This window comes from Oryctolagus cuniculus, chromosome 7 (assembly GCF_051225735.1).
Source record: "Oryctolagus cuniculus isolate XC-2025 breed Fujian yellow rabbit chromosome 7, ASM5122573v1, whole genome shotgun sequence".
Lineage (NCBI taxonomy): Eukaryota > Metazoa > Chordata > Mammalia > Lagomorpha > Leporidae > Oryctolagus > Oryctolagus cuniculus.
The window spans coordinates 47,645,450-47,669,971 of record NC_142873.1 but is presented as its reverse complement, the minus strand read 5'-3'; the positions used below and the strand labels follow the sequence as shown (position 1 = coordinate 47,669,971).

Sequence of the window (24,522 nt, the reverse complement as noted above, 5' to 3'; positions counted from 1 at the left end):
TGAAAGAGAAATCTGTTTCTCCCACCCTCCCCAGTGGGCAGCTGTCATTATCTTGTACCTCTGCTACCTTTGTTTTTTCATATTGGTCATAAGAAATTCAAAAGGAAATTTATATAACTGCAAGGAAGGTGTAAGAAAGACTACCTTAGTTTACTTAGTTGATCCCACTTCTCAGTTCTTAATAGTCTGACACTTATTGCCATGTTTTATTTAATCTTTAATATATTTTAATTAAAAAAAAAAACCATTAACAGTACATTTTGGTCTGAAATGGTCCCTCTGCTGAAAAGCCAGCCAGGTGCTAGCTGTAATTCTGGCTTTAAAACCAAAACCCCGAATGTTTAATAAATAAAAATTAGAACTAGTTGCCATTCTACTCCAAACCAGCTAGCCTAGCTGAAGAGAAGAGAAGCGGCAGTAAGGTCTGGGACCTGTGGCTGCAGGGACAACTGGCAGAGGAGTAACACGAGGACCATCTGAGCAGGCCCCAGGATGGCCCCTGCTTTTTTGGCAGAGGTAGGGTAAGGGTCATGTGCACCCTCCTACACTGAATTCATTTGTGTCTTAGGAGGGAAAAAGTTAAAAGCTCAGCTTTGGTTTCTGGCCCAAGGAAGGGAGGGAGTTTAGGTGGGCCTTGGTCCAACTTTGGCAGAATGAGGCCCACAGATGGGACAGTAAGGCACAGCCCTGGCCCTGGAGGGCAGGGAGTCAAAGGCAAATGGCTGGGGCCAGATTCTGAGGGAGGAATGTGATCTGTAACCTCTGCCCCAGAGCTGAGGAAGGGTCCCGAAAGCAATAGAAAGGACAACTTGGAAGACAGAGAGGGAAATAAAACCATCTCCCCTCTGACAAAGGAAATAACCAGCCTCCCCTCTTCCTGGGGAAAAGCTGGTTAGAATTTGGTTTAAAGGCATCTGGGTGACAAAGAAGCAAGGGAGGAGGACATGGAAGAACTCTCCTTGCCTTCTCCTTTCTTCCCAGAGCTCAGAGTGACCCTGTCGGGAGGGTGGGGCAGTTCCTTGGCTTTCTGCATTAATCTGGGAGGCAGCTAGGACAATGGTTCAGTCATTCTTACGATGGTTGCTATTGAGGATGGGGTGGCCGTTGGCAAGGGGCCGGCTCTTTGCTCCTCCCCCAGCGGCAGCCTCCTCCCCCTCTGAGCTCTCGGTTTCTTCTCGGTCACTGCGTTCATCTTCTACCAGCTGTGGAAAAGGGATAAGGACAGTTAACTGATCTCAAACCCCTTAGAATGTCACTCCCAGGGCTTGATCCTGCCGTACCCAGGCCCCCCTGTAGTTCTCTAGAGGGTTGTGGGTATGACAAGAAGTTTGCAGAACTCTAGAGCTGAGTACTGCGGCCTACACAATGGGGATGGAGCCCTCCTTCACCTTTCCAGTTATGAACTTGTGGGCCATGCGCAAGATGAGGTAGGCCCAGAAGATATGCAGCAGCTGCAGCACCCCCATCATGAAGTTGAAGAAGTAATAGCCAAAGAAGGCAGGATAGAGCTCCAGTGGGTACACCAGCGTGCAGTGCAGGATCCTGAGGGTTCAAGGAGAGACCGAATTACAGACACGGACAAGAGGGACTTAAGGTGGACGGTAGATAAATGGGGTAAAAGGCAAGAGTCCTGGTTTCCTGAGAACGGGCACAGCCTGGCTGCCTCCTTACCAGAAGGGCAGGATGACGAGTCGAGTGATGATGAAGACAATGGCGAAGACAATGAAGATGTTGTTGCAGGTGTTCTTCCATCCCGCGTAGTTAAACATCTTGGCTGACTGCATAAATAGCCCCCAGCCATCATCGTGGGCTCCTGTCTCCCACATACACTCATGTGCACACCCCAGTTAGCGGCACTCGTCCTATGTCCCAGGAAGGTCACCCTCCCATACACAATCCCCCAGAAGAGAAAGGAGCTGAAGAACCTGCCCTGGGGTCTCTAGGGTTGAGGAAGCCTGACCTCCAGCAGGTAGTCAGAAGAGTCGTGCAAGGCCATGATGAGAGTCCCTGCTCGGACATAATTGGCAAACCAGGAGAAGCTGATGAGGATGATGGTGGCCACGTGGTGGATGATCTGTTCCTTGAAATCCTGCAGGAAAGATCCCAGAGGACTTGTTCCTAGTCCCCAGTATCCCAACCACTCCATCCAGAAGTCAGAGAGGCTGTTCAGGCAGCGCTCATTTTGGCTTTGGCTTAACTGCAGAGCGCCTTCACCCACCTTTCGTTTGACGTCAGAGGCGATGCTGAAGAGCAGGGACCAGTAGAAGGAGAGTTCGATCATGTAGTACCAGTACTGGGAAGGGATGATGCTCTGGGACAGAAGAGAGGGCTAAGGGACCCCAGAGCAAGAGACCCAGGGGCCCACCTCTCCTAGCCCGGCCCGTCGGCCCTGAGCTTATGCCTTGAGTTACGGCAACCACCTCTTCCCAGTGGTGTCTGTCTAGGCCCACCCCACGCGAGGAGCAAGGCTTAGCACATACCTGGATGGGATATCCTTCCCACACTTTCTTCAAGTCGTAGAACCAGGGTTTCTGCAGAGATGGTGAGAAGTTAGAAGGAGGACCTGGATTCCCTGGCTTCATCCCACCTTGCCGGAGAACACACTCCTGCTTCCCAGTAATCCCCACTCACATCCATGATGACAGCCATGCCAGCAATGAAGGCAACCAGGTAAAATGTGAATCTCCAGCTAGAAGGAAATGGAGAAGGTGAGGTGGGGGATGGCCCAGCCCCCCGGCAGTTCCACAGACCCCGAGTCTGAAGCCACCATTAGTAACTCACCTCACCTCTGCATATAGCTGTGGCCCACCCGTCCCCAGCAAGGTACATCACACCTTCCTCTGCCACCCACTCTCGTGCCCCAACAACCCCCACCTGGCTTCTCGGAACTTCTTAAGAAGACTGGGCCGGTCCTGGTTGCGGCGGCGGCGGAACCAGCGCTCTACCTGGCGGCCAGACAGCCCACTCTGCCGGGACAGAAGCTCTACCTCTGCCTGGGGTAGTGAAGAAGCCGGTTACTTCCAGCAACCCTTCTCCCAGCCTCTCCAGGAACAGCCTAAGTCGGCAGCACTGCAGGCGCCACTCAAGCCTTCCCCTTTCCTTCCCACCAGAACTCAGCAACTCCCGGAGCTGAGGCTGTGGCTCATACCTGCTTGGGCTGCTTGCCGCTGGTCAGGTAGAAATGCTCCAAGGTGGCATTGGGAGGGGCCCGAAGCCGTGCCTTCTCTTTAACGTTCAGGAGGGCTGCCAGGGGAGTGGCCACATAACTGCAGGAGGAATGGGAGTGAGGTACCTGCTCTCAGAACCCTCCCGGCCCCTAACCTGGAGGGGATGGGGTGGGGGAGGCCTGCACGCAGGCAACATTATTCTGGGCCTCAGTTTCCCCAGTTTCCTGGCAATTCTTTGTCTAGCCTCCTGGGCTGCCACAGCCGACAAAGCTGGCTGTGTTCGGTAGCGGCCAGGCAGGGTGGCGGGTGGGGCTGAGAACAAATAAGCATTGAAGGGAAGACAATGGTGCCTTGGCAGGCAGGGGGGCACCGTGGGCAGGGGCCTGCATAGCCAGAACACCAGGGTCCAGGACTGAACAGCAAAAGACAAACTTGAAGTCCAAGAAAGTGTGTGAGTGGCAGCTGGAGAAGGCATGCAGGTTGCTCACAGCTCAAAGAAGTATCGAATGATGAGGAAGACCAAGGCGAGGGGTAGTGTGACATAGAGGTCTGAGGCTTTGGCATAGACTCGTCCATCCCGGTCTTCTAGATCAGCCCAGGTGAGGTTCACAGGCAGCCACAGCCGTTCCCACCAGAAGTAATCATACAAGGTCTGGAGCATCCTGGAGGAGGGACAAGGTAGAGGGCATCAGGAGGGGACAGCTATGGGAGAGGAGAGAGACGCTCATCAGACACAGCTAGGGGAGAGGAGAGAGACGCTCATCAGACACAGCCAGGGCACAGACTCCAGCCCGGGAACCTGGTCCTGGGCAGACCCGTTGCCGTACCTGTAAGACGGTGACTTCTCACTATTTACAGCAGCCCAGGGGGGTGCAGGTGCCCTAGAAGCCCTGTCGCCCTGGCCCTGAGGACATCGGAGTCTTCCCAGCACTTTGCTGTCCTAACCTGGGGGATGGGCAGGACCTGGCCCTAAGAGCTGTGGCCAACAGCCTAAGCAGCAGTCAGAAGCACCGTCCCTTCTCCATTTCTCCCCAGCTGCCTCCTTCACCCCCAGCCAACCCACAGATGCAAGACTCTCCAGTGGGGTAGGGGAGGCCCCAAAACAGATTGCATAGCCAGAATGAACGCTTCCTCCTCTCTCCCACAAGGCATCTGGCAAGTCTCTAGGAAAAAGTAGGAGGCCATGGTAAAGCAAAATCATGTCCCCAAATGATGTTGAGTTCCAGAGTGAGGAACTACTGCACCAAAGGGTGACACCCCGTGCCAAGCCATCCAGTCCCTACACATGAGCAGATGAGCCTGATCTGCAAGCATCTTCAGAAAGAAAGCGAAGGCAAAGTAGCTCCAAGTCAGGACCGGGAGACCCAGACGTCTGGTGGAAGCAAGAGCGGTTTTTCATCAAAGCTCACCCAGAAAATAGATACTAACCTGCAAGGGAGCCCCCCACCTCAGCCCAGGAAAGAGCCGCTGCTTAACACCTCCGGCTCTCCCGTACACACAGAAAGGAAAAGGGGCCGCAGGTGGTAGAGACCGAGGGTGGCAGTGGCCTGGGGCTCCTTTAACAGCAGCCGCTGCTTGGAGCTGAAAGAGGCAGAAGATGGCCCTGAGGAACACCTGGAGGTCCCAGGACTCGGTTGCCGGCAGGACGGCCAGGCGGCCTCTCCCAGGGCCCTGCCGCAGGTCCTCGGGCCCCAAGAGCCAGGAGCGGCGGTGGTGTGCAGGCCAGGCTGCAGACCCACAGCTGAGGCAGTAGGAAGGTGGCCTCGTCCCAGCCAGGGAGGAAAGAGAGAGAGGCTGTTCTGCAGGGCAAACGGGAGGCCAGTGGCCCGGCTGAATGAAGGCTGCAGCCCAGGACCACGGAGAGCTGGGCTGGACCTGCCCCAGCCTCCCCTCAGCTCCGCCCCCACCACCACCACGGAAGCACTTTCGAAATCCTCTCGGCCTGTCACGGGTCAGTATTCCAGCTCAAGGACTTTACCCTCTCCTGGTCACTGCTGTCTCCCGGATGAAATCAGAGGTCAGCACTGACAATAAAGCAGCTTCAGCCCCGCCCCTCCCCCCGCGGCCCCTGGCTCTCCCGCACCCCAGGGCACTGCCCTTTCCCCCTCCACCTTAGCCAGAATAAATATTTAATTAGCTAAGGAGATGGAAGCCTTTTGAACTGAACAAAATTAGATAAAACTGCCCACAATGGAACTTTCTACACACACACACACTGAGTAGAGTATGCACAACACAACACCCCTGGAAGCATCTGCCTTCTGCCCCTCTTGCTCGCAGCTAAGATTCTTCGCTTAGCCTGCAGGAGGTGGGGGAGTGTGCCTAGCCAGGCACCTGACTGCTGCCTCTCTAGCAGCCTAACTTTTCCTTCAGTGAGAGCTAAAGCCAAGGGTGCAGGGACCTCTCGACTTGGGGTCCCTCCCCATCCTGCTCAGCGGACACTGGCAGGGATACAGCATTTTGAGAGTTAAGGATGCAGAGGGCTGGCTGGGGTCCTGGGGGAGGGGCATGGCTCCCTGGACTCCTGGGGCCCGGGAATGCCTTGTGCCCCCTCGCCCCATCCCTCGCCAGGGAGGTGGGCAGGGTGGCTGTTGGAAAATGGCCAAAGGCCAGCACCTGGTTAACCCAGAACCAGAGAGCAGCGGGAGTGGAAGCCAGGCATGCCTGAGAGCAGCAGGCACCAGGAGCCGAAGCGGAGATGCCCTGGCGGGGCAGGGAGGCAGGCCTCGCAAGCGGCCCTGTGTTTCCATTAGCATCTGCGCCCCTTCCCCGCTGGCCTGGCCCAGCAGGGAGAGGCCCAGATTCAACAGGGTCAGGACTTGTGACTCACAACAAGTAGGGCTTTCAGCCGGCTCCGCTTACACAGCCCCACAGAACCAAGCCGCCTGCTCCCTGTGGAAGCCCTGACAGCTCGTTGGCACCGGCACACCAAGCCAAACAAGGATCCCATCCACCAGAGGCCAGGCAAGCAAAGGTGCTGTGCACACCGGGGCCGGGTAAAGGGATGGCCCTCCTCTCCCAGCTCCCTGGGAACATGGGACACAAACTTGATTTCCCACCTACACTTTCCTGCTATGGAAACTCTGCCCCCACCCCTGCAGAGAAGCGGTGGGCGTGTCCATGTGCCCCCCCCCCCCCCAGGTCTCACACACCTGCCCCAGAGACACAGACACCGCTCCTGTGGCAGAGGCTGGAGAGAGGCCAGTGGAGCAGGGATTTCACTGGCGTTGGGTTACCGGGGACTTGAGCAAGGCTCGGCCCAGCCCAAACCTCTGCTCCCATTCTGACGGATCAGCCCCCAGGACCCTCCTGGTGGATGAAAGGGGGCAGAGGGTCCGCCGTGGCCGCTGGCAGAGCAGAGTGCTGGGAGCCTGAGGGGAAGGCATTCCCACAGCCGCAGTGTACAGTGCATGGCAGCCACACCGGCCCTCTTTTGGAGGAGTAACTAAGGACAACAGAAAGGAGAGGAGAACCCCACAGGCTTCCCTCCGGCCTCACAGACGCCTGGGGCAGAAGAGAGCTGGAAGAAGTCCCCAGCAGTCTTCCTGGTTGAAAACTTTCTCTCCACACCACAGTGGCAGGTCAAGAAGGAGAAGGCTGCAAACAATGGAGGAAGCCAAGCGAGGTGTGTCACTGCTCCAGGCTACAGCACTGCCCCAAAATTGAGGTCAGATTGTGGGAAAGATGGGGATGGGAGGAAGCTAGAACTGTGGTGCTCAGGCCTCACCTGCCTACGGCTTGTCTGAGATGTCCCACCTAAACCCCCAACACAGCAACCCCTGCAGGAGACTACAGCCCCCAGGGGTGGAAGGGGCAGCAGGGTACAGGAGACCAGCCAGCCAATAGCCAGTGGGAGGGCTGGGGGAGGGGGTAGCCTAGCCAGAGGGTCTCAGTGAGGGAGGGAGGTTCTCTCTCTCTCTCCCTACCTCCCTCTTTGTGCAGAACACAGGATGTGCAGGGCACTGTATGATCAAGGCGCAGGCCGCAGACAAGTCCTTACTCTGGGAAACCCCATCACAGGTGCAGTCCGCCACTCACATGCAGGCCCAGTCACCCCCCAACTCCGGCCTGGGACAGCGACCCTCCCCCTCCCCTCACTGCCTGCTGGGACTGTCCCAGACACCCGTGCTAGGGAACAGGGGCTCACCCCATGGCCTCAGGCTCCTCAGTACCCCTGCCAGGGCCGGGCAGCTCAGGTGACTCAGACCCGGCTTGCATGCCAGCAGCCTGGCTCAGGTGGAGAACTCCCAAGCTCGGGCCAAAGATGAGTGCCACACACCTGTAGTTGGAGGCCCTCTGAGGCGGTAATTAGCCAGCTACCCGCCCAAAAAGCCAGTTCCACCAGCAGCTCCCCAGCCAGCCACACACACCCCATAACGGTATAGGAGCCTTAGCCTTGGGGGGCCAGGGCGGACACTCAGAGCCACTCCTTCCTGTTTCCCGTTAAGCACATGGACGCCCTGAGCTCGCTCTCGGGCTGGGCACAAGGGACCGAGGAGGAGAAAAAGCAGCAAGACCTCTGCTCCGCTCCCACCCCGGCCGCGGGGCCGGCCAGGCCGGGGCACCTCGGCGCTCCGCTGCCGGGCTGGGGACTCTGGCGCGAACGCTCACCAAGCTTTTCTCCTGCCCAACAAAGGGCGCCGAGGGCCCGGGGCCCTCCGCGAGCAGCCCCCACCTGTTGCCCGGGGCCCGGGGCGGCGCGCTGGAGACGCTGAGGCCCGGCCAGCCTGCCCGGGGCGGCGCTGGGGGCCCGGCCGCGGCGGCCGAGAGGCGCTCGGCCCGCCCGCCACAGGCCCGCCGCCATGAGCGCGCCGGGCAGGGCCCCCGGGCCGGCCGCTGCCTCCCCGCCCGGCTGCCTAGGGCGTGCGCCCGGCCAGCTCCCGCCTCGCCCCTCGCGCCCTCCCAGGCCGGGCACTCTCTGCGGAGCCGCGTCCCAGCCGCCCGGCTCTCGCAGCCCCGGCACGGCCCTTCTCGCGCGCGCCCCAGCGCCCGCCGGGGGTCCCCACTCACTCGGCGGCGGCACGGGGCTGGCCGGGCCGGGGGCCGCTGCTCCGTCTCCTCTGGTCGGCGCTCCGGGCCCCCTCCGCCAGGCTCTCTCGCTCCTCTCCTCCCCCTTCCGCCCTCCCACCGGCTCCCTCCTCCTCCTCCTCCTCCTCCTCCTCCTCCACCGCCTCCTCCTACTCCTCCTCCGCCCGCCGAGCCCAGTCGAGCCGAGAGCGAGCCCAGCCCGGGAGAGCAAGGCCGCGAGCAGCCAGGGAGCGGGAGTCTGGGCGTGGGCCTGCGGCCGGGAGGGCAGCTGCGCCCCAGCGCCGCGGCCGCACTCCGGACGCCCCGGGGAGAAGCGTCCGGGAAGGGCAGGCCGCGTGCGGCTCGTACAGACGCTTTGGCCCTCCGATCGACCAAGAGAGGCCCCCCACGAGGTTCCCAGGGGTGGGGCCCGAGGTGGCCGCGCCCTTGCCGCACCCTGCCCGCCCCCCACTTCGGTCCACGACCGCAGCGCAGCCACGACCCTTCCCTCCAGGCCCGTGCAACCCAAGGGCTGTGGGCCAGAAAACCGTACACCCTTCCTGCACACACACCTCCCCGTAGAAAAGAGAGGCTGACAGACACAACTTCTGTTTTGCACAATGAATTTAAGTTTTCAATCTATACCCTATGTCCGTCTTTGAATTCAAATAAATCAATAAAAGTCGTTTTCCCTTGGGGAAGGCATTGGTGCAGCTACTAACAAACCCACGTCCCCCATCGGAGTGCCTTTGTTGGAGTCCTGGCTCCTCTCCCGAATCCAGCTTCCTGCTGTCGGGCATCCTGGGAGGTGGTGGCTCAAGTACCTGGCCCTCTGCCACCCACGTGGGAGATCAGGCTTGAGATCCAGGCTCCGTACATAGTCTGCCCCAATCCAGCTTTCGAGGGCATTTGGGGAATGAGCCAACAGATAGGAGTGCCCTCTGTGTCTGTCTCTCAAATCAATACATTTTTTTAAAGATTTATTTATTTGAAAGGCACACTTAGAGAGAGAGGGAGCAACAGAGAGAGGTCTCCCATACGCTGGTTCCCTCCCCAAATTGTCACAGCAGTGGAAGCTGGGCCAGACTAAAGCCAGGAACCAGGAGTTTCTTCCAGGTCTCCTTGGACCATCCTCCACTGCTTTCCCAGGCACATTAGCAGAGAGCTGGATCGGAAGATGAGCAGCCAGAACACGAACCAGAGCCCATATAGAATGCTGACACTGCAGGTAGAGGCTTAACCTACTATACCCAGCACCAGGCCCACTGTATATTTGGGACTGGTGTGTGGTGCAGTGGGTTAAGCCATGGCCTGCAGTGTTGGCATCCCTTGTGGGCACAGCGTGGTGTCCTGGCTGCTCCTCTTCTGATCCAGCTCCCTGCTAATGTGCCTGGGAAAGCAGAGGAGGATGGCCTAAATCCTTGGCCCCCTGCCCCAACGTGGGAGACCAGATGGAGTTCCAGGCTCCTGGCTTCGCCTGGCCCTGCCCTAGAAATGGTAACCATTTGGGGAGTGAACCTTCAGATAAAAGATGTGTGTGTGTCTCCCTCTCTCTGTAACTCTGCCTTTCAAATAGTTTTTTTTTTCAAATAACTTTTTAAAAATCTGTTTTTAAAAATATGTTCCCCTTAAATCAGTAGGATTAATGTTTCAGGAAGATGCAAAGTGTCTATGCTAGAAAGCTGGCCATTGACCGGCCTGACAGTTTGTCTGGGATGCTTCTGAGGCTTTGCTTTCCGGGAGACTGACAGCTTACTCCACGCAGAGGTACTTTTGAAACGCTTCTCCATGATGAAATGGCCTTGTTATGTTGTCATTTAGAACCTGTGTCTGTGGTTTGTGTCATGGCTTATCTAGGCAAGTGTGGGTTCTCTGACAGCTACCCTCAGGAGTCTCTCTCTCACACACACACACATACACACACACACACACACACTCCTCTCTTTCTGGAGGGGTAGAGAGGCAGGACTGACAGCCAACCTGTTTGCTCATTTTCTCTTAGCCCTGGGACACCCCCCCACCACCACCAACCATCACCAGCCCAGGCCACTGCAGGATAGCCCATCCCTTGCCCTGCCCCAGGGGCCTCTCCCAGCTCCTCCAGCTCCAGGCCTGCCAATCATCCCGATTCCCAGCAACCTCTCCTTTGCCCCCGTTTGACTCCTCCTCCCTTGTGAGCATATCTGATATCTTTCTAACTCCTGAGCTCTCAGGCTTCCAGTTCCAAAGTTCCCTCTGCTGGTCCCCAGTGCCTTCTGCCACTCACCTGCTATGCACATGCCTTCCCCGCAGCGTCCCAGGGTCTCTGTCTGGGCCCCAGCCAACCTTGGGGTGCTCTGCACCCCGCCCACCTCCTGACCCTTTTCACAGGTGGCTCTCCCAGGTGACCCAGGCCTTTTAATGCTTCCTCAGAAGGCCTGAAAACTGTCTAGCTTTTTTGTTTTGTTTTGAAAGTTAGTAGTAGGGAAGGGAAGTTTGGGGGCAGAAGTTGGAAAAATGAGGGCCTGAGAAATAAAGATAAGAGGGTGCACCCTTCCCCCAGGAGACAAAGGAAGAGGAGGATGGAGGAGAGGAAACAGGCCCCAGCCAGTGCGAGGGTGGACCAGGACAGTCCCAACCCCACTCTTCCAACCCATCCCCCCAAAGGCTGGCACGGCCACGCCCTCAGTGCCCCAAGCTGCTGCCTTGTGGTGACTCACTTCCTCTGTTTGGGCTGCTGAGGTGTCCCAAGGCAGAGGACAGGCCAGAGTTTAGGTACTGAGGGAGGCCCCTGCGATGGAGCAACACAGGGAGCCCAGCGGGGGAAGATCTTTGCAGGTCAGGGTGAGCTGCACGGCACAGAGCCCGGCCTGCCTGAAAGAAAAGATGCAGGTGCCAGGAGGCCCAGGAAGAAAGAACACGTCTCCTAACAAGAGGTAAAATAGGGGCCCGTGCTGTGACACAGTGGGTTGGGCCACCACTTACCACGCCTGCATCCCATGCCAGAGCGCCGGCTTGAATCCCGGTGGCTCTGCTTCTGACCCAGCTTCCTGCTGATGTGCCTGGGAGGCAGCGGAAGATGGCCCAGGTATACCTGGGTCCCTGCCACCTGTGTGGGAGACCCAGGTGGAATTCTAGGCTCTTGGTTTAGGCCTGGCCCAGCCCCAGCTATTGTTGCCACTTGGGAACTGAACCAGCAGATGGAAGATTTCTCTCTTGGTCTCTCTCCTTCCTTCTCTGTGTGTGTGTGTGTGTATGTGTGTTCCCCTCCCCCTCTGTTGAGCTGCCTTTCAAATAAATAAATAAATGTTTATTTAAAGAAGAGGTAAAATAGAAGGAATTTCTATGTACTCTGAAGTCTGCAATGCAAAGCATTTGCAGAAAAGTAATATGAGGGGGCCGGCGCTATGGTACAGCAGGTTAAAGCCCTGGCCCGCAGTGCTGGCATCCCATTTGGGCTCTGGTTCATGGCCCAGCTGCTTCTCTTCCAATCCAGCTCCCTGTTAATGCTCCTGGGAAAGCAGCGGAGGATGGCCCAAGTTCCTGGGCACCTGCACCCATGGGGGAGACCCGGAAGTAACTCCTGGCTACTGGCTTTGGATCAGCCCAGCTCCAGCATTTGTGGCCATTTGGGGAGTTAGCCAGTAAATGGAAGACTTCTCTTTCTGTCTCTACCTGTCTCTGTAACTCATGTCTTTCAAATAAATACATAATCTTTAAAAAAAAAAAAAAAGAAAGAAAGAAATGTAATATGAGGTTGAGTGTTGAAGACCTGTCCGTGAGTCGACAGCCGAGGCGCCATCTATTGGGGTTTTTCCCCTGTGTTCCACTAAGAGAGATCTTCAGTCAGCCCTGCCGTCACCGAGTGACAAAGAAAACGCCAAGGAAAGGTTAGGAAGCCTGGATTCTGGTTCCAAGTCTTTGGCCTGGCACCTTCCTTGAGTCGGTAATGAAAGGGTGACAGATAAGATCATCTCAGATTTCCTCCAACTCTCAAATTATAGAGCAGGGAGGTGGAAGGTGATTAGCAAATCTGAAAACAACCACAGTCGCCCTGGAACTGAACAAAGCAAAACCCAGAGATAAAAGGCCCGAGAGTCCATCCAGGTGTCAGTGGAACAATTGTGAATGCCTCGCACACACAAGCACTCCTCACACCCAGGCTGCGAGCGCGTCGCTTCTGCCAGGTGACTGGGCTTCTGCCCACGACTCCAGGTTCGGAGTTCAGCCATGTAGGTAGACCAGCAGTCCCTCGGAGAGGCTCAGGCTGGACCAACAAGAACCCTGACCCTCCCTTCATTTCCTCCTAAGCCAGCTCCGCACACATAGCCAGAAGAGACCCTGAAGGGTTCAGAAAGCCCAGGGCACGGGGACCTGGGCCAGGCAGCTGCTGAACTTTGGTGACCCAGCCTAACTGGTGAAGAGTGCCCTGCGCGTGTCCACAGCTCCGCCACCCCTGCAGCCCGGAGCAGATAAACACTGAGGCTGACGCTGCCCTCTCGTCAAGTCCACCCAGGAACCCAATGTCCTCGGAAGGATGCACTTCGCAACAAGTGGATCCAGAGAGCCCCTTTGGATCTGGGAATGTAGCCAAGGCCTCAAGTGCCCACTAGAGGGCTCGAGAGGTTCAGGGGCTGCTGATGCCCTCTTGTGGCCAGATCGGGGATTGGCAAGGAAGAGCCAAGACTGGACAATAAAAGTTACCATTAAAAATAACATTGCAACAATGTTTAAGTTAAATATCAGTTAACCTCTGGATATATTTTTATTTCAGAACATTTTGATTCTGTGTCCAACACTCTCCTAAATGCCTTGTATGTATTAATGTAATTCTCTCAAAAACCTATAACATAAATAGTGTTTTCATCTCTGTGGTTTTTAGTTACTTATTCATTTGGAATTCAGAGTGACAGAGAGACAGAGAGACAGAGAGAGAGAGAGAGAGAGATTTTTCCATCTGTTAGTTCACTCTCCAAATGGCCACAACAGCCAGCCTGGGCCAGGTTGAAGCCCGGATCCAGGAATCCCATCCCAGTCTGTCACTTGGGGTCCATGCACTTGGGTCATCTGCTGCTGCTTTTCTAGGCACATTAGCAGGAAGCTGAATCGAAAGCAGAGCAGCCGGGACTTGAGCCAGCACTCCCAAATGGGACGCCGGTATCTCAAGTGCCACAACATGGGCCCCCTATCATCTCTTCTGACAATGACAAAATTGAGCACCGAAAGGTCAAGGCGCTTGCCCAGTGTCACACAGAAAGCTGGGATTCTGGCTCTAAGAATTCTGCTCTAGAACCCTTGCTTTCAGCCACCATGCTGAGACTGAGTCCCGTGTGTGTGTGTGTGTGTGTGTGTTGCCAGGTAAAACACAGGATGCATTTAGGTTATGATTTCAGATAAATAAGAAATGGTTTGTTAGCATAAATACATTCTGTGAAGTATTTGGGTTATACTTATACCAACATTGTTTTCATTGTTTCTCTGAAATTCTCATTTAACTGGTGTCCTGCATTTTTATTTACTTAATTGAACACCCCTAGTTTACAAGGCATTTTCTCTACCATCACACACATCACCTCACTTTTTTTTTTTTTTTTTTTTTTGACAGGTAGAGTTATAGACAGAGAGAGACAGAGACAAAGGTCTTCCTTCCATTGGTTCACTCTCTAAATGGCTGCTACGGTCAGCGCTGTGCTGATCTGGAGCCAGGAGCCAGGTGATTCTTCCTGGTCTTCTGTGCGGGTGCAGGGTCCAAGCTCTTGGGCCATCCTCCACTGCACTCCTGGGACACAGCAGAGAGCTAGACTGGAAGAAGAGCAACCAGGACTAGAACCCGGTGCCCATATGGGATGCCGGCACTGCAGGCGGAGGATTAACCAAGTGAGCCCATGGTGCTGGCCCCACATTACCTCACTTAATCCTCCCAGGCGATCAACCCTCAGATGCCCCAGCAGATCCCCCATCTCACCTCACCCAGTATTCCCATTGAGAGAGCTGAGATGACCAACTAAGGTCACAGAGCAGAGCTGCAGACCGGTCCTGCGTTCGGCAATTCAAAGACTGGTGCGTGTTTTCCGCTTTAACGGGACAGAAAAGTGCGGTGTGGTGATCACTCCCACAGGTGTCTTTCTTCTGGGTGGCACCTCAGGGGGAGGTTGGAGTAAAAGCCTGGGTTGGGGGAGTGATGGGGAGTGGGCCAGCTCTGGAGCGTCTGTGCCCAGCCCCCATGGGATGCCCTCTCCAGGGAGACAAGAGGCTGCATCCAGACCCTAGGGAGCCGGCTGCGAGGTCTGAGCAGCAGCAGCTCAGGGCCCCAGGCGGGCGGCTCCCCAGAACTGTTCACCTGCCGCTCCGCACGCTCACAGCTGTTGCCCAGCTGCTGGGGTTGCATCACCCAAGCTACAGCAGCCAGGGAGCCCTGGCAGCCAAAAGGCGGCGGAAGGAGTGGAGGAAACCGGGGCCCAGGGAGCTCCCCCTTCTCGGGGTTGCCTCTTGGGAGCATGGTGCGTCCATCCTCCGGGAACACCCTCTGCATTTTTTTCTCTTGACTGGCTGCTCTGTTCCCACCCCCAAATACCTGTGCCTTCCTTCCCCACAGACACAAACAGTGCCTTCACCCTCCCCACCCGGCTGGCTGGCTGGTTCTAAAAAGGCAAGGGAGTTTCTGGGCTGGGACCCCCTCTGGGGTGCAGGCTGGGGTGCCCTGCTAGTATGTGCCCCAACAGGTTTTTCTCTATCAACCTTGAAATCCAGCCCGGCCCGGAGCCTGTCTGACCTGCCCCCTTAGGCAGCTGGAGTCAGAGGCAGAGCCAGGCCAGAAACAGGACAGGAACGAGGCTTCTGTGGTCCCACCTGGCCCCACAGGGAGACAGCACTGCACAAAGGCACCTCTGTGTGACTGAGCTGCTGAGAGGCTGAGCCCAGCTGAGCCCGGTGCCTGGGAGGTTAGATGCGAGCAGAGAGGTGTTTGCATGAAGGAGACCTGGTACAGCCTGGTCTTCTCCCACGTGTGGGAGGGGCCAGAGCCCCAGACAACAGCTGCTCTGCCCTGCAAGGAGGTCATCTGACCGGCTGCCCACGCCCCCTCACCTCTCCCAGGCCACACGGGAGCTGCCACCCGGCCACTACACCAACACCGCCTCACCCCTCGCACCTCTGGGTAAGTGCTGGGCCGGGGCCTGCATGCTGGGGTTGGGGCCGGGGAGGAATGAGCCTTCCTTTTCCAACAAGAGAGTGCCTGCTGTCTTGAACAGGCACCTGTATCCCAACAAGAACACTTTCGCCAGCTTGGAGATTGCACCTGCTCACCTAACCATTCCAGCTCGAGACCCCAGAGTAGAAGGCAGACAAGCTGACAGCTGCTGGCCTTGCTTCTAGGCCTGGGCAGCAGGTGGTGGGAGGTGCTTTTATTTATTTATTTATTTTAGATTTGTTTTATTTATTTGAAAAAAGCTGAGTTACAAAGAGAAATAGGGGGAGAGAGAGATCTTCAATCCGTTGGTTCACTTCCCAAATGGCCACAACAGCCCGGGCTGGGTCAGGTTGAATTCAGGAGCCAGGAGCTTCCTCCAGGTCTCCCACATGGGTAGCAGGGGCCCACACACCTGAGCCATCTCTCACTGTTTTCTCAGGCCATCAGCAGGGAGCTGGATCAGAAGAGGAGCAGCTGGGACTCTAACCAGTGCCCAGGTGTCGCAGGTGGTGGCTTTATCTGCTACTCCATAGCACCAGCCCCAGGGAGGTGCCGCTAGGAGCTGCCTCTCACCCCATTGTACCCCACTGTACTTGATCCTTTCACTTCACCTCAATACCTCTGTGCTCCTCCAGGAGGACCCAGCCAGGCCAGGAAGGGAGGGCGTCCACCTCACCCAGGGCTGAAGAGCCTTGGGACAGCCCCGGGGTGCCCAGGGTTGGCTGGGCCTGATCCTGACACCTCCCACGAGGGTCCCTGCTTTCCACAGGGACGTTGGGACCCGTGTCCCCTCCTCTCCTGCTCCAGCTCTGGCTCCTGAACCTGTTAACTAAGTGGGTTGAGTTCTTTATTCCTGCCAGCAGGGGCAGGAACAGGCGGGATCTGAGGTCCTGAAGCCACCCCAGTGGAGAGGCTGGGACATCCTGCTCAGTTGCTCCCCTTTGCTTCCCCAGGCTAGCCCGCAGCACCATGTCTGCGAGCAGCGGGAAGCCGGCGCCAACCCTGACCCAGGAGATCCTCAGCCACCTGGGCCTTGCCAGCAAGGTAGGGGCTGTTGGGATTTGAGGGACCGTTTTCAATGTACATGCTGGGGGCTGTGAGGTGCGGGTGGGCAGATAGGCAGATGGAGAGCAGGCCTGAGGCTGTGCCAAGGGCCTGGCTGGGGCGTGAGGAGGGGTTCGCACAGACCGGGATGTCCCCGTCGCCCTGCGCCCCCACAGACTGCGGCGTGGGGCACCCTGGGCGTCCTCAGGACCTTCCTGAGCTTCAGCGTGGACAAGGACGTGCAGCGGCTGCTGAGGGCCATCGCAGGCCAAGGTGAGCCCCGCCCCTCTGCCCTTGGGGAACCGGCCAATGGGAGGAGCTAGCAGCGTGGGGAATGCTTGTAAGGTGTCAGGGCCGCGGTGGGTGTGTGCTCCCCACCTCCACAGCGCCCGGTGAGTAATGAGTAAGACTTCACATCCACGTTCCAGGTCCGGAAACCAGGGCTCAGCGAGGTTTGGAGGCCCGCCCAAGGTCACACAGCTCACGCCCTCAGTCAGCCAACCCCAAGAAGTCATTTCACACCAGGCCGCCGTGGCTTAACCCTGGGCCAGCTTTGCATGCTGTTTTGGTGTTTTGGTTGCATCTTTTCCCAAGATGGAAAGGAGGCGTGCTGATCCTCTCCTCCTGAGCTCTCCCCTACGCCCCGCAGTCTTCTGCCGGGAGTTGGGGCTTCCAGCACTGTACAGACCTTGAGTACAGCCCCGCCCTTCTCTCCGATTAGGGGTGGACCACGGCGCCATTGTGGAAGTGCTGACCAATCGGAGCAGAGAGCAGAGGCAGCTCATCTCCAGAACCTTCCAGGAGCGCACCCAGCAGGTGAGATGCCCCGACTTCCTAGGCGCAGAGGGCTGCAGGACAGCCACAGCAGCTGAGGCCAGCCTCTGCCTCCCGGATCACAGGGCTGGGGCTTCCGGCCTGAGCTGGAACAGCCGATGTTCTCCCGGCCTGCCATGCGGCTGGGGCCTCTCCTGTGGGGAGTGTCTATTGCAGGAGCTGCTGAAGTCCCTGCAGGCGGCACTCTGCGGTGACCTGGAGAGGATCGTGGTGGCTCTGCTGCAGCCTGCAGCCCAGCTGGACGCCCAGGAGTTGAGGACAGCCTTGAAGGTGGTGGGGGGAGGACACCTGCTGGAGGGGGTGCTGAGGGCTGAGGACGCCCCTGAGGGAGGAACAGGGCTTGACTGCCTCCTTGCCTTTGACGGCTCCAGAGGGTGGTCTTGGCAGAGGCTTCCTCGAGCCAGCCCACAGGGACCCTTAGATGGAGCAGAGGCCAGCTCTGTCTGCCACCCTGATGACACATGTGGCCTGGTCTCAGAGCAGCCTCCCAATTTCTTATAGGCCTCAGGTTCTGCTAAGGAGGTGGCCACGGAAATTCTCGCCACCCGAGCCCCAGCCCGACTGCAGGAATGCCTGGCGGTTTACAAACGTGGTGAGAATATGGCGGGGTGGGGGCCCCCAGGAGCTGGAGAAGGATCCGTCCTAGAACACCTCCGTCCCCTCTGCTCCCGACAAGCCACCTGGGAACCTGGCTGTTCTGTTCCCTGGGGCTCTCCCTCCTCCACCAGTGCTTCAGTTTCCCCAGGGGAGAGGGCCAGATGTGATTATTAAAGAGAAACAATGACTAACCCTGTTGTCTGGGGCTCCGGGGCAGATTGCAAAGTCATAACCACATTAGGCGCCTTGACAGTCCCAAGGTGCCCATGTCACCTTCTCAGCCCCTTGCTGTCTCTGCCATCGCCCCACAGGCTAAGCTGACTGCAGCGCTGGCAGCCGGGGGGCAGGGCGAAGCTCCCTGTAAGTGCTGGTGTCGCCCCTGTGGGCCGGGCCGTCGCATCCCTCAGCCCTGATCTGGGACCAGGTCTCCCAGCCTCATCTCACCCCTCCCCGCCCCTCTGTCTTTGATGTTGAAATCTCAGCCTGTGTTCTTAATCCCTCTCCTCCCTTCCTCCCTGTTTTTGAAGATTCATTTATTTGAAAGGCATAGTAACAGAGAGAGAGAGAGAGCGAGAGAGCGAGCTTCTACCCTCTGGTTCACCTCCCGAACGGCTGGGCTAGGCCAGGCCGAACTGAGGAGGCTGGACCTCCATCTGGGTCTCCCACAGGGTGCACAGCTTTCCCAGGTGCATTAACAGGGAGCTGGATCAGAAGCAGAGCGGCTGCGACTCTACCTGACACTCTTGTGGTGTTGTAGGCGGCACCGTAACCCCCCACTGCACCACGCCAGCTCCTCTCTCCCTTCTTGCTTCTGCTCTCTCTGTCCTTCCCTCCTTCCCATCCCACCTGTCACACACTCTCCCTCCCCTCCAACCCGACCTCATCATCTGGGTCTGGGCCCCCTTTACACTGCCCGGGCCCCACGTGGCAAGGATGCCTCCTGCCTGGCAGGAGTGCTTGGAATGAGGCCACGCCTACCTCCCTGCTTAGAGGGGCTTTCAGGGTTGCCAGGACGGTGCTTGGGAAACCAGCGCTTCCAGCAAGCTCTGGAGCAGGGCGGGGTGGGCTGCCCTGGGGCGCGCTACACTAGCAAAAACCAGGACCCCTCCCAGACTTCCAGGTGGAGGCAGAGGAGGACATCAAGTCGGAGACCAGCGGCACATTGCGGGACCTGCTGCTGGCCCTGGCCAAGGTGAGGCGGTCTGGTCTGCAAGGGACAGGCAGACCAGGAGTCGCATAGTGAGTGACAGCCGGGCTTTAGGGGAGCGCAGGCTTAGGCTTGCCGGGCTGCAGCGGGGAAAGCTGCCCTTCAAGAAAGCCTCCTGAAGAGAGTCTCTTCTCCCAGGGGGGCCGTGAGAGCTACTCTGGAGTCATTGACTACAACCTGGCAGAACAGGACGCCCAGGTGAGCTAAGGCTTAGGAGTTGGCACAGCCACAAGCAGGTGCTTGGGTGCACAGTGGGCTAGGCTGCTGCTTGGGAGGCCCCCGTTCCCCATCCCCCACCCCCATTGGAGGGCTGGTTCAAGTCTTCCCATCCCTACCCTGGCAGCTCCACTTCTGATCCACCTTCCAGTTAATGCACCAGGGAAGCAACAAATGATGGTTCATGATGTGCTTGGGTCTCTGCCACCCACGTGGAAGACACAGATGGAGTTATAGCCTCCTGGTTTCAGACCAGGTTTTTGCAGGCATTTGGAAAGAGAAGCAGGGGGTGCAAGTTTTAAGATTTTATTTTGGGGGGCCAGTGTTGTGGTATAGCAGGTAAAACTGCTGCTTTTGATGCCAGCATCCCATGTGGGTACTGGTTTGTGTCCTGGCTGCTCCACTTCTGATCTGGCTCCCTGCTAATGTGCCTGAAAAAGCAGCAGAGGATGGCTCAAGTGCTTGGGCTCCTGCACCCACGTGGGAGACCTGGAAGAAGCGCTCCTGGCTCCTGGCTTTGGCCTGGCCTAAATGTGCTATATCTTATTTATTTGAAAGGCAGGGTTACAGAGAGGAGAGATGGAGAGAGGAAGAGAAAGAAAACCTTCCACCTGCTGGTTCTCTCCCCAGATGGCTACAATGGCCAGAACTGGGCCAGGCCAAAGCCAGAAGTCTGGAGCTTCCTCTGCTGCCTTCCCAGGCACATTAGCAGGGAGCTGGATTGGAAGTGAAGCAGCCGGGACTGGAACCAGCGCCCATATGACATGCCAGAGTCGCAGGCAGATCCTTTTTTTTTTTTTTTTTTTTTTTCTGCAAGCAGAGTCTTAACCTGCTATGCCATACCAGTCCTAATATCTCTCTGTCACTCCGCCTTTCAAATTAAAAAAAAATTTTTTTAAAGATTTTATTTATTTGAGATTCAGAGTTACAGAGAGAGAGAGAGAGAGAGAGAGAGAGAGAATCTTCCATCCACTGCTTCACTCCCCAAATGGTTGCAACGATTGGAGCTTGGCCAATCAGAAGCCTGCATCTCCCATACTGGTGCAGGGGCCCAAGCACTTGGGCCATCTTCCACTGCTTTCCCAGGCTATTGCAGAGAGCTGGATTGGAAGAGGAGTATCCGAGATATAAACCTGCACCTATATGGGATGCCGGCAACACCAGCAGAGGCTTAGCCTTCAATACCACAGCACCAATCCCAAAAAGGTTTTTTTTTTTTTTTTTTTTTTTGACAGGCAGAGTTAGTGAGAGAGAAAGAGACAGAGAGGAAGGTCTTCCTTTTCCATTGGTTCACCCCCCAAGTGGCCGCTACGGCTGGCGCGCTGCAGTCACGCCAAAAAGCTTTTCAAAAAAAGAAAAAAGACACAGGCCTCTACCACGTCTTGGGGCCTGTGACCTGTGTGCTCATTCCTCCTGCAACCCTGCTGCCCTTGGGGACGTGATGAATGACAGGCGCTGGCCCTGTCACAGCACAGGCCTCTTCACTAGCCGGCCCCGAGCTCATCAGCAGAGAAGCTCCCTCAGGGGCACTGGGGTGGGGAAGCCACCCGCGGGTTATTTAGTTCCCTGGGGACTGGGGACTGGGGACTGGGATTTTTCCAGATCCTGGAGTATATGGGCAGGGCCTGGTAGCCTTGTTTCTTTACTTTTTTATTTTATTCATTTTTCAAAAAATTATTCATTTATGTATTTGAAAGGCAGAGTGACAGAGAGAGAGAGAGATCTTGCATCTGCTGGTTTGCTCCCCAGATGCCCCCAACAGCCAGGGCAGGCCAGGCCAAAGCCAGGAGCTGAATTCCATTGGGGTCTCCTACAGGGTGGCAGGGCCTGAAGCCCCTGAGCCGCCATCTGCTGCCTCCCAGGGTGTTCATTAGCAGGAAGCTGGATCTGAAGCAGAAACGGGGACTGTAACATGGGCGCTCTGATTTGGGATGCGGCTTAGCCTGCCGTGCCACAACACCTACCCTTCTTTCTCTTTTTAAAGCATAAATAAAACCAACTAATTTACTGGTTACAATAACCTTGTCCACCCTTCATCCCATTTGGATCATCATGGCGATAGATTCTGGGAACATTGTAACTGGGGCTCCCTGGGTCCCAGTGTGGCTGATTCACCCCCCACACTTCCTCCTTTCCACCAGGCCTTACAGCAGGACCAAGGACCCCACAGCGAGGGGACATGGGTCCGAATCTTCACCCAGAGAAACCCCGAGCACCTCATTCGAGGTACGCACAGCCTCTGTCCCCCTGGTTGTACTGAGGGCGACTCCACGGCAGGTTGTGGGGAGGGCCCCTCTGGGTCTGTGATCCTCACCCTGTCCCTGCCACAGTGTTTGAACAGTACCACCAAGGCACCGGGCAGGGGCTGGAGGATGCTGTCCGGAGCCGTTTCCATGGAGACACCCAGGTGGCCCTGCTCAGCCTTGGTAGGCACCTGCTCCGGGTATGCGGGGATATCTGGGGGGGGGGGGGGCTACTCCCTGCCTGTGACCCTCGGTCCCCCGCTGTGTGCTTCCAGCCTCGGTGGTCAGGAACACACCACTCTACTTTGCTGAGAAACTTCATCAAGCCCTCCAGGTGAGAGGGGCGCCCCTTTTCCCTCTCTTTGGGACAAGATCTGAGGACAGACACATTGTCAGGTTGTTGTTAATGTAAAAAAAAAAAATCTCATTTTTCCCTAAACTTATGAACAGTCTTGCTGAGGGTAGAGAACTCAGTTGGACCCCTAAGTGCACTAAAGCGAAAGCTTTGGCTTCATTAAGGCCTAGCTGGCCATGTATAGGTAAGAATTTGCTCTGGAAGGCAGGGCTTTGTCTAGTTGCTGTTGTCTATGGCGAGGCTGATGGCACCAGCAAGAATAACAAGAGCCAGCATTACTAAGGTGCTCATTGTGTGCTAGGGTTACACACATTTCAATTAATCCTCCCGTGAAAAATCTGGGACACAGAGGTACACTGCCTAACCCAAGGTCACACAGCTAGTACAATGCCCCTGCTAAACTTTATGATTCAGAACACTGCCTGCCTTGGGTCAACTCCTTGTCAGCGGTCACATCAGTGCTCTCCACACTGGTCAGATTTTGTCCCTTGTTGTCCATACTCAAACTGGGGGCCTTGGCTTGAATAATTCCACCAACAGGACCTAGTCATTCTGCTTAGGTCTCCTGTTAGTAGGACTGGCCTCCAAAACCTATCAATAAAGAAAAAAAAAAAACCTACCAAGTTAAAGAAACTACTTGAAGAAGCAGGAAAAGATAAAAGTAGTTACCATTTTGGCCGATAGAATAGCTCTCTGCAGAGAAGTTGCGAAGCCATCGTGCCTTGTTAATGGTATCCACCTGCATTGTTCTACCATCCAGCCACACCCCTCGACTGTAGGTCATTATACTTTAAAAAATGTATTTATTTATTTGAAAGGCAGAGTTACAGAGAGGGAGGGAGAAAGAGATCCTCAGTCCACTGGTTCATTCTCCAAGTGGCTGTGACAGCCAGAGCTGTGCCAGGCTGAAACCAAGAGCCAGGAACTTCTTCTGGGTCTCCCACATGGGGGCAGGAGCCCAAGGACTTGGGCCACCCTCTGCTGCCTTCCCAGGCACATGAGTAAAGAGCTGGATTGGAAGTAGAACAGCCGGGACTCAATCCAGCACCCATAAGGGATGGAGGCCCTGCAGGCCGCAGCTTAACCTGCTACGCCCCAGCATTGGCCCTGCTGGTGGTCTTTATAGGCTGCAAGTCCTTCCTTCCTTCTTTCCCTCCTTTACTTACTTATTTTCATTTGGTTTAAAGGAAAAGAGACAGACAGATGAGAGAGATCTTCTAGCTGCTGGTTCACTTCTCAAATGCCTACAATAGCCAGGGTGGGGCCATCTCCATCTCCCCTGTGGGAGGCAGGGACCCAAGTACTAGAGCCATCACCTGCTGCCTCCCCGGGTGCGCACCAGCAGAAAGCTGGACGGGAAACAGAGCAGACAGGACTCAAACCAAGGCACTCTGATCTGGGATGCCGGCGTCCCCAGGGGTGAACCAGGCACTGCGCCACAACGCCAGCCCTGGCAGCAAGTCTTTTCTAGTCTCCCTCATGTGTCTGTCTTTGGAGCCGTCCACCGCCCAGCAAGGGAGAAGCCAGGCTCTCAGGTAGGGGCTGGGAAAGGTGCGGGGAAGCAATACTGGAGCTGTCCCCACAGAGACCAATATTTCCTCCCGCATCACCTTCGGGGAAGCTGGGACTGCGACAAAGAAGCTTTTTGCCCAGAGATAATATCTGAGTATTCTTCCCTCTCTCCACGCCCACCTCCCCTTCACTCCCTGCGATGACCCTCAGAGGCCAGCGTGCTCCGTGAGAATCCCACTTTCTCACTGTCCTTACCCCCAGCCTGTTTCTTCTCTACTAGGAAGCCGAGCCCAATTATCAAGCCCTGACGCGCATCCTCATCTCTCGCAGTGAAACTGACCTTCTGAGTATCCGAGCCGAGTTCAAGAAGAAATTTGGGAAGTCCCTCTACTCTTCTCTCCAGGTGAAACTTGGCTAGTTCTTAACCCGGAGCCCAGGAGCCTCCCCCCTCACACCTCACATCTACCCACACTCCCTGTACAAAACTACGTGTTCTTGTCACATAGGACTCACAAGTCGTTGGTTCACTTCATGCAGGACCCCAAACCCTGGGGAGGCTCCTCCCCACCCCGCTGAGTCACCTGCCGGGCCGTGGTGGTGGTGAACCTCGATAACACTTGGCTCCCCCGCCCCCCCCCCGCCATAGGATGCAGTGAAGGGGGACTGCCGCCCGGCGCTGCTGGCCCTGTGCAGGGCTGAAGACATGTGAGAGCGCAGCCCCCACTCCACCCCACGCAGCCTTCAAGGATCCGAGAGTCCCACGTTCGGAGAAGCCTGCGGGAGACCAGCTGGGCCCCCACCACCACCTGCCCAGGACCTCGGGATCCAGCTTCCTGCTGAGCGTGGAACTCCACCTTTCTTTTAAATCTCTTGATCTCTTTTATCTCAAAATGATGTCTAGCCTAGGTTCCCCTCCACCCCCCACTCGGTCTTAGGTGGGGGGCTGATGGGGGCTTTCAGGCAGTTTCTGCCTCTCTCATCTTTCTGGTATCCTGGCCAGAATGTCTCACTGGTTCTTGAATTCTTTTGGCAAATGTCACTGTTGTTTGTGTTCCCTGATTGAAGTCTGGGTGGGGCAGGACACGGGCCAGGAAGAGGCCCTGGCCATGGAGGCACCTTTGATGTGCGCTGGGCCATTCAACAGGAATCCTGTTTTAGCCCTGTGCTGTCCC

The 24,522-nt window shown here is 56.6% G+C and overlaps 2 protein-coding genes across 10 annotated transcripts; one reads left to right on the top strand and one right to left on the bottom strand.

Moving 5' to 3' along the window:
• Positions 1-196: 196 nt before the first annotated feature.
• On the bottom strand, positions 197-8,265 carry CERS2 (ceramide synthase 2). 2 transcript variants are annotated; one of them, XM_002715574.6, is made up of 11 exons: positions 8,178-8,265; positions 3,656-3,829; positions 3,149-3,266; positions 2,875-2,993; positions 2,632-2,689; positions 2,481-2,531; positions 2,219-2,311; positions 1,961-2,089; positions 1,672-1,778; positions 1,389-1,542; positions 197-1,202 (listed from the first exon to the last, which is right to left on the bottom strand). In XM_002715574.6, exons 2-11 carry the CDS (start codon positions 3,826-3,828, stop codon positions 1,062-1,064), a joined length of 1,143 nt encoding a protein of 380 aa, XP_002715620.3. In that variant the 5' UTR covers position 3,829; positions 8,178-8,265; the 3' UTR covers positions 197-1,061. The 2 variants fall into 2 exon arrangements, with proteins under 2 accessions (XP_002715620.3, XP_069933837.1); XM_070077736.2 differs by lacking the exon at positions 8,178-8,265 and adding an exon at positions 4,596-5,025.
• Positions 6,348-24,389, top strand: ANXA9 (annexin A9). Of its 8 annotated transcripts, XM_089299963.1 has the most exons (15): positions 13,759-14,213; positions 15,249-15,309; positions 15,782-15,848; positions 16,296-16,386; positions 16,563-16,659; positions 17,108-17,202; positions 17,377-17,490; positions 17,722-17,812; positions 18,930-19,009; positions 19,163-19,222; positions 21,382-21,466; positions 21,571-21,666; positions 21,759-21,817; positions 23,631-23,753; positions 23,997-24,389. In XM_089299963.1, exons 4-15 carry the CDS (start codon positions 16,312-16,314, stop codon positions 24,057-24,059), a joined length of 1,038 nt encoding a protein of 345 aa, XP_089156089.1. In that variant the 5' UTR covers positions 13,759-14,213; positions 15,249-15,309; positions 15,782-15,848; positions 16,296-16,311; the 3' UTR covers positions 24,060-24,389. The 8 variants fall into 8 exon arrangements, with proteins under 8 accessions (XP_089156088.1, XP_089156090.1, XP_089156089.1 ...); XM_089299962.1 differs by lacking the exons at positions 13,759-14,213; positions 15,782-15,848 and adding an exon at positions 6,348-6,792; XM_089299964.1 differs by lacking the exons at positions 13,759-14,213; positions 15,782-15,848 and adding an exon at positions 6,442-6,834.
• Positions 24,390-24,522: the final 133 nt, after the last annotated feature.